Consider the following 9,108-nt stretch of genomic DNA (forward strand, 5'->3'; position numbering starts at 1 on the left):
TGGTCACGTGTATATGAGTTGTGTTTGTGTGACTGTGTGTGTGTGTGTGTGTGTGTGTGTGTGTGTGTGTGTGTGTGTGTGTATGTTGTTTAATTCGGTAGAGGCCTTTTGGCTGAAAGCATACTTGTTTAACAGTCTTTTTGTTGTGCCTGTCTACGAGTCAGCAGCTCCACTGTAAAATATTCAGTGTGACCGATTGTGCCAAGATGTTTTCCCATATTCCCATGGTTCCAAATGATATAAAAAAGCAGCAGTGGTCACACCATTTGCCTTGTTTGAGTATAATTTCATGCCATTTGGCCTCTGAAATGCAGCACAATCTTGGTAATGGTTCATGCACGAGGTGCTTCGAGAATTATCATTTATATTTTGCAATATGGGTGATATTCAAAGTAATCTCTACTTCAGTAGAACAGCATATTGAATACCTGTGGCAGCTTTTCTGCCAAATACAAGAAAATGACATAATTATTAATGAAACAAACTGTCCACTGGGAAAATGTAAGATTAAATTCCTGGGATATTTGGGCTCTGCAACAGGCCTGTCACCACTGCCCAAGCAGGTCAACGCAGTGCAGCAGATGCCCCTTACCACATGTTACAGGGGGGTTCACACATTCCTAGGCATGCCGAATTATTACCAGTGTGACTTGCCTAAACTAGCTGCCATCCAAAAGCCACTCATAGCATTACTCATTGGCAACAATACTACAGGAAATCAAAAAACACTGATGTGTCCAGATGCTGAAGCAACTTTCCATGACCTACAGAAACATCTATTACAGGCAATGTTTCTCGTGTATCCAAGACTGAGTGCCCCTTTGGCACTTATGGTAGATGCAGACCAAACAGCAATGGAATCAGCTCTGCAACAAAAAGTAGGTGGCAAATGGGAGCTGCTCACATTTTTGTCAAAGAACTCAGCTCAACAACATCAAAAATGGATTGCTACTGATCGTGAGTTGCTAGCTATTTGTTCATCTATCAAGCATTTTCACCAATCTGACAAAGGGAGCCACTCTGCAGTTTTTACAGACCACTAGCTGCTAGTAGCTATCTTTCAGTGAGGCACAGACCTTGAAGTGTATGATGTATCACTTCACAAAAGTGATAAGCTACTACCTGTATCTGTTACCGACGAATGATGATTGTGCATAGAAATTGAGCTAAGTGTGTAATAAATGTGAATATATATATTGGCCGCAAATTCATTTATATGTGCATGGAATCAGGAGACTGGATGCTGTGTTTCTATAAGACAGGGCAACTCTGACAGCTGTTTACCACCATTCATCACTTGCTGGGTCGGCAGTTGTTCCACACAGGTGTGACCCTTCTAGGAGACATGCAGCACTCCTTAGAATGCTGAAGCTCGTGGCAATAAAAAGGATGACATCACAAAAATAGCAGAAGAATTCATTCTGTCACCATCCCAAGAAGTGGAAAGACTGTTCAGTTAAGATAACACATATTAATGTTTATTGACAGAAATATATTAAAAGAAGTATTTCCTGCTGTAGTAATTCAATTAAAATATAATGTCTTATTTTATGGATTTGAGAAATAGTCTGGACTTACCTCTCCGGCCTCAAGATTAAGATTTCAGGCCATGGAGACAAAGTCAACGTGAAGAATAAGCATGGTACATAAGCATGCCAAAGCAAAAGGGGATCACAGGAAATTGTAATATGGTTCCTATAACCTAGCACCTTTCACTTTTAATCTAACTACAAATTAGCTGAGGCAGAACACACATCACACTGCACTTCATCATATCAGTGCAGACAAGTCAAATATAATGCACAGTTCACATCTGATGAATGTCACATAGCAGGTAAAGACAAACTGATGACAGATTTCCATTCTCAAAATTGTGCCAGTTTGAACTCCATTCAGTGGTAAGAGTTAGAACTGATGCAACAAAAAGTTTCTTTCTTGCACCACCTTGTACAGGAGCAGCAAACAGTGTTGAAGCTCAGGTGTGTGTCAGTCCCGAATGTACTGGAAATAATCTGGTGTGATGTAGCGAAAGGGAAGCAGCAACTCTACATCCCACAACAATTTCATCATGAGGTTTTCAATGCACTGCCAAACCTAAAACACCCGGCAATCCAAGCAACAGGTAAGTTGGTCTCCATCAAAGTCGTAGGTTCTGAGGTGCAAAAAGATTGTCACACGTGGACATGTGAATGCCTGACACACTAGCATAATAAGATTGGCAGATGTCTTTGCAACAATTGCTCATACTGCTCACTTCCTGACACCTACATACATGGTCATCATAGGGCCACTACCACACTCATGGGACTCCGTAATTTGCTCACGTACATCCATAGTTTTACCAGGTGACCAGAAGTCATCACAATACAAGGTATATCTGATGAGTCAATTATGAAGGCACTAGTGCACTCATGGTTCTCTAGGTTTGGCATTGTGCAAGACAAACCTATAGATCACAGAAGGCAATGTGAAAGCCAACAATTCAATGAACTTTTACTACTGTGCAGCTGCATCAACTCTGCAGTACTAGCTACCATCTAGTCAGAAACAGGGTGGTAAGACAGTTTCACCATATGCGCAAAACTGCCCAAACATTCAGTTCATCATCATGGTCTAAAGTGCTGCCCCTAAACCCGCAGTGAAGGAAGACCTACAATGTTCTTCTGCACAACTGGTTTATGGTGCGCAGTTGAGGGTTCCAGGAGAATTAATCAAGCCAGCATCCAGTTGTCACTGAGCTATGTAGACATGCCTGGAAAAAATATTCCATGTGTAGCTCAGGGATGATACAGTGCACCCACCACTTGTTACACTGTACTCTGGATTTTACAGGGTAATCACAAGAAAAAGTCATAATTTCAAAATTGAATGAAAAGGGCGGCAAACAAAAGACGGTCTCAATAGAGTGGCTCAAGCCTGTATACAACAACGAAGGTGCACTCCTTATTCAGTCCATGACATCACATTCCAATGTGGAGGCAGATATTTCTGCAGACAGCTTCGCTGAACTCTCCAGCACCAGAAGAGGATGATGACCCAACAACTGCAAATAGGAGCAACACTTGCCTGCACCAGCTGTTTTCCGAGAATGGGCAAACAAATAAAGTGGTAGTTGCCCCATATAATGGGATGAACGCTTTAAAGAAAACAGAATGGGGAGGGGGCTGATGTGGTGATATCACTAATACACATCACCACACTAAGGAACAAACCCATCGCTGCCTATACAAAAGTATCTTTGCCACATTCAACATGATGCCAGTTGTCTATTCTCATTTCTACTGTGTCTTATGTGAGTACAAACAAATGTTATGTAACGAAAAGCTGAGCAATTATTTTATGTGGGTAAAATATACAATGTATAAGAGATCCCATAATGTTTTCAGTGTCTGAAATAATGGATATATAATACATGTACAACCTAGCAGACGGGAGTGCAGACACAACACATCAATTTTGTGTTAAATATTACTGTAGGAGGTAGTTACCTTGTGCAAGAGCATTTGTACAGCTCCGTCAATGCTACTGAGAGACATGCCCACTTGAGAAGAGAGTCGCAAATTGTGGGAGACCATGCAATGTACAAATGCCTGAGCTTGAAGATCAAATTCTTTGTCCTGTGGAGGAAATGCCATAATCTACTACAAGGATAATTATGAGAAAGGAAGGAAATCACATGATGATCTGGAACATTCACCTTCAATGGGAGAAAGTATAAAATGAAGCAGACTTTCAACCAAGAATAACTTTCTGTCAACACCTGTTAGGGCAGGGTGTATACGTGGACAAGGAAAAAAAATTCCCGGATTTTTCCCGGATTTCCCGGTTAAAAATACACTTTCTCCCGGGCGAAAGTACACTTTTTCTATGTTAAGTGACAGTATACTCTTCCTCAACACTGTAAAACTCATCAATCCTTTGAATGTTTATTGTTTTATATACCGACGTAGAATTTCCCAGCACTTTCGAAAATGAATCTCAGGGGGGAAAAACACCTCAGACGTGCAGCAACATGTACGCTGCATATTTTCGTATTACGAAGGTATAAATTTGAATTCCACCAAACACCGCATGGCACTTCCTGAAGCACTGAAATCGAGATTGTGATACGCTTTTGTAAGCGTGATCTCGCCAGCTGATGACAGCATAGGACATGTGATGTAATCAGCCAATAGCAATATCACTCTTAAGTATCGCGAACACACAAATAACGAAAGTTAATGGTTTAAATAAACATACATAGCACTCACATATAATATTGGTCTCGAAGCTTAATAAGCTGGAAGAGAAGCTAAGTTTCCACATATAATGTTGATCTTTTTTGAGCGTGTTACACTTTAAGATGCATCACACAAATGTACCAGTAAAATTTTTAATAACGACGTAAATGTCTGATCTTCTGGACTCTAAATTTTTCTAAATGGTCGTCCTGAAAGAGTTGACTTTTAATGAGAGTGAAACGCTTTGTGATTTAAGAAATTCATCGTACATTCTCGCATATAGTTCATCTTGCGTACAAGTAAATCTGCTTTGAATGTAGTGCTTTTCAAAACACCATTCGCAATATTTTCCTGCGACCTGTTAGACATAGGTTCGGTTCAGCAGTTGCAACAGAGCGCCAGATAATATGCGTCATCGCGCTTGCGGAGCTACGATGACGCAGGAAGCCCTTATGTTCGTACCTGTAAAATGTTGAAAGATCTTACATTGTGTCATAAAAGGAACAAGACAAAAGAGGATACTTCAAAAGTGTCGGAATTTCATGAACCATACTAAAATGCATAATTCGGCTTCAAATGCACAATCGTATGTAAATTTTCTTGGAGTAAGCACTCCGTCTTCAGGCCATAAGTGGCCCATCGGGACCATCCGACGCCGTGTCATCCTCAGGTAGGATGCGGATAGGAGTTGCGTGTGGTCAGCACACCACTGTCCCGGTCGTTATGATGGTTTTCTTTGACTGGAGCCGCTGCTATTCGGTCGAGTAGCTCCTCAATTGGCATCACGAGGCTGAGTGCACCTCGAAAAATGGCAACAGCACATGGCGGCCGGATGGTCACCCATCCAAGTGCCGGCCACGTCCAACAGCGCTTAACTTCGGTGATCGCACGGGAACCGGTGTATCCGGTGCGACAAGGCCATTGCCCAAATTTTCTTGAAGTACCAGTACTATATTATCTCATATTTGGTTCAATATGGCATAATGCCATATGTGCACTTGAAATGCAGCGAAAAGTTGAAACTAGCCAATAGTGTGAAATCAAACACTTCGTTTCAAATAAATTGACTGTCTCAACAGAAAAGATTAATAAAAACCGGCAAAAATAACTTCATTGTTCTGTAAGGCGATTAATGCTTGACTGTCAGAAAGGTGGAAATAAAATCTGAAACTAAAAACATATTTTAGCCTTCCATAATTATGTGAACTATTTTAATTAATTTGATAGCTCACTGCCACAAAAATCCGTTTTGTTATTGTTTAGCGTGAGAGCAATAAACGAAGAGGAAACAACAAAATCACTGAACGTGAACACAGGTCACGTCGTGACGACCCACATACTGCTCTGTGCATCAGCCCCAGATTTACTATATTTTCGAATCGGGGCAATATTAAGAAGTGGCGCCCAGCCACACTTCTGTAACCAGAAGCGGGAGAAGGTACTACTCATACGCGACTCAACTGCAAATGCGCAAGATCCGGCCTGCAACTGCCCAAACGAATCTAATTTAAACAGTTATCACGCCAAGCTTATCGGAGGCAATTTGTTGTTATAAAGCATTGCATAGTCTTCCTAAAGCGTTTGATAGACTTTGCTGTTGGTAGACGCTTGTATGAGCACTGTTTTGCTGTATACGGCTCATTTCCTTTGTAACTTTTTTATTTTCGTTTTTTTTTTTCTCTCTCGTTCATGTTTTGTTGCTGCACCATTATTCTGCAGTAGCGGGATGCAGTAATGTCCTTTGTTAGAGTATTGGTTCTTACCAGTCAAAATCACAAAAATTTAACTGAAAACTAAAACAAAGAAAAATTCCCGGAATTCTAAACAATCCCCGGGTTTTTCCCGGTTTTCTCCCAGATGAAAAGATTCCCGGGTTTTTCCTGGATCTCCCGGTTGTCCCGGGTCGTATACACCCTGTATGTTTCTGTGGCTCTTAGCACATACCTTATTCACTAATGAGGGTGGCTTTTCAAGTGATGAGATCTTCAATTATCATACCAGTCATGTCCTGGCTTATGAAAACCCTCATGAAATGCAACAAGACAGACATCAACAGAGGTTCAGCCTCAACATATGGGGTGGAATCATTGATGATCATCTTAGTGGCCCCCACATATTTCTAAACCATATTACTGGGCAAACTTATGTAACAGTTTCTCAGACATACGTTGCTTCATTTACTTGAAGATATACTTGTAGATGTCATCCAATGAATGTGATTTATGCGTGATAATCTTCCACCCACTTTATGTGGATAGTTTGTCAGTATCTCAATAACCAGTTTCTGAACAGGTGGAGTGTTCAAGACAAATTGGCCTGTCCAACTGCCATATGTGAATCCAGTGGATTTTTTCCATTAAGGTTGTTTAAAATCTTCAGTGCATTCAACTCCTGTAGTCAACATTGATGTTCTGGGGAAAAAAAGCAAAATGGATTTAATCAAGTATGAAACACACCAGGAGTTTGTACGACAAAGTATGGAACGCAAGCTCAGTGAATGAATGGAAGCAGGAAGTGATCATTCCAAGCCAATGTTTATAAATGTAAATGTGTTCCGCTAATGTTTCATTTTTGTGGCATGGATGACAATTCCTTAGAAAAAGCCATAGTTCTAGAGCATCAAGACAAGAAACACCAGTTACAGTTGCATCTCCAAAAAGAAAGACCCGTCGACTTTCTACCAGGATATGCCACAAGAAACATCATTTTAGGGGAGTCTTGTTACAACTGTCCCATCTTATGGGGATTTGCTGACCCTCAGATGCACATATTATGTGTGTTCACATTTCCAATTAAGTGAAATGTCAGTTCATCACTGAAGACAACACAATCTAGAAAATCTTCATCATCATGCAGCAACATTTTGTTTGCAAAGTTGGCATATAAACCATTGTAGGCTTTAGAGCTTGTAACAGCTGCAAACAATAAGTACACAGTTGGAAGCATTTCCTTAAAAGCCTCCAGACAGACAACACTGGAAGTGAATCATTCAACACGTCTTCATTACTCTTTTGCTAAGTGACGAATAGTGCTCACATCGAACATTTGTAGGAAAAATTATAGATTTGCTCTTTCATTTTATGTATTATTTGTAATTGTAAATTGAATGTAACAAATACTACAAAGCCTTAAAATCCAATATTCATTTTGAAACATCCAGTACTTAGACCAAAATAGTACTAATCAACATACTTTGATAATCACTTTTATCGTCATCTGCAATCAATCACTTCATTAAATGAAAACATGGCTTCTCATTAATTTTTTTATCTCTCATATTTTGTACCACAGCAGTCTCATTACTTACCTTTTCTTTGGTGTTATGATGAAACGTGAGGGAGTGGATGATGGCTGTTGCAGAGCACCGAAGTCTCTGTGAACAACATCCGATACCACCATTTTGAGAGGTAGCCTGCTTCTGGACATTTGACAAAGGTGAGGGCTGTGCATCACTGGTGCTGTGGCACCATAATTAGGAGATAGTATCTGAAATATGAATCTTCTTAAAGCCAAAACCATTATTTTTTTAAAAAAAGGCAATTACTTCATAAGAAGATTTAATTAAATAAATTGCAATAAATTCTATATGCATTTCACATTGCCTCTCACTTTCTTTACTTGCAGCCTTGACCATTCAGTCTCCCCACCCTCTTCTCAGAACCAGTGTGTTTCTGTACTGTTGATCAGTATTTATTTCTGTCCATGCATCATAAGATACCTGTTAGTTCTCTTGTGGCATAGTTAATTCAAATACATTATTTCCTTGTACAGAAACACACACACACACACACACACACACACACACACACACACACACACATATTTACAATGCAGTAAATACTACAGTTAAAAGTACATTTAATGATAAAAATTTACCGGAGTGGCCATTTAATTCCATCAGATAATTTGCCTGACATCTCTAACTATTCTCAGGTTGAAATTTAAAATTACCTTGATTCAATTTCTCTTGTATGTGACATATGGTTCTTCTTCACTAATGCTCACTGAAAACACACAATTTTTTGCGCTACCTTAGCACTTATTAGTGACCAGCCCAAGTTCAGCTAGGATTTAAAATAACCTTGATATGAAGCCCTTTTTATCTATGTTACTAAACTGCTAAAATGGTGCATGGCACTTGACCCAGTTGCATCTTGCCTATTTAATGGCTTCCAGCGGCCACAAAAATTAGACTTTAGGTATGCCATATAATTACTGACCAATTTAAAAATTTTAAATTCTGTCTTAATTACCAATTTAAAGGTAAAGCATTAACACAAGAAGACAAGAATTGACATCAGAAACTATGTGTATGTCTTTGCACACCGTAACTCATGGCACACGGATTACCCAGACTATATTCATCTTGTATTTGAGAATGAGAGCACTTGGTAACTTCCAAGAAATTTTACACATACTTTCAAACATGTCTGAAACTTTTTTCTCATTGACACCTCCTCCCCCCCCCCCCCTCCCCAATAATAATAATAATAATAATAATTTTGCAGGTAGTATTCAAATATATCACTGAATGTATCTGCATATTTATATCATTGTGTGACACATACTTCAGGAAATAGGATGTCACAGACATTGAGATGCATTTTTCTTTCGTCTTCTTCATTAGCATATGGTTGTTTTGACTTGATTTATTGATCAATTTTTAAGCATTTTCCATGCAAATGACGTCGTCATTTTATGTACATTGTATAGCTGCATATGAGGTCATAATAATTTCCCAAGGATTGCACAGGGTTCACTACTGGGTCTTTACCTGTTCTTGCTGTATATAAATGATTTACCATTAAATATTGATGCTCGTTCAGTCTTGTTCGCAGACGACACCTCAGTCCTGATAGAAAATGATACAACAGAAAAGATTCCAGAT

The 9,108-nt window shown here is 39.4% G+C and overlaps 1 protein-coding gene across 1 annotated transcript in view; it reads right to left on the reverse strand.

Annotated features, from left to right (window-relative positions):
* LOC124805224 overlaps nt 1–7,996 on the reverse strand; it is a 49,995-nt gene extending 41,999 nt beyond the window's left edge. The window contains exon 1 of the mRNA XM_047265723.1: nt 7,528–7,996. Within this exon, the coding sequence (XP_047121679.1) occupies nt 7,528–7,739 (212 nt within the window). The 5' untranslated portion in view covers nt 7,740–7,996. The remainder of the gene's footprint in view (nt 1–7,527) is intronic.
* Between the last annotated feature and the right edge of the window lie 1,112 nt (nt 7,997–9,108).

The sequence above is a fragment of the Schistocerca piceifrons genome, chromosome 7, assembly GCF_021461385.2.
Source record: "Schistocerca piceifrons isolate TAMUIC-IGC-003096 chromosome 7, iqSchPice1.1, whole genome shotgun sequence".
NCBI classification, from domain to species: domain Eukaryota; kingdom Metazoa; phylum Arthropoda; class Insecta; order Orthoptera; family Acrididae; genus Schistocerca; species Schistocerca piceifrons.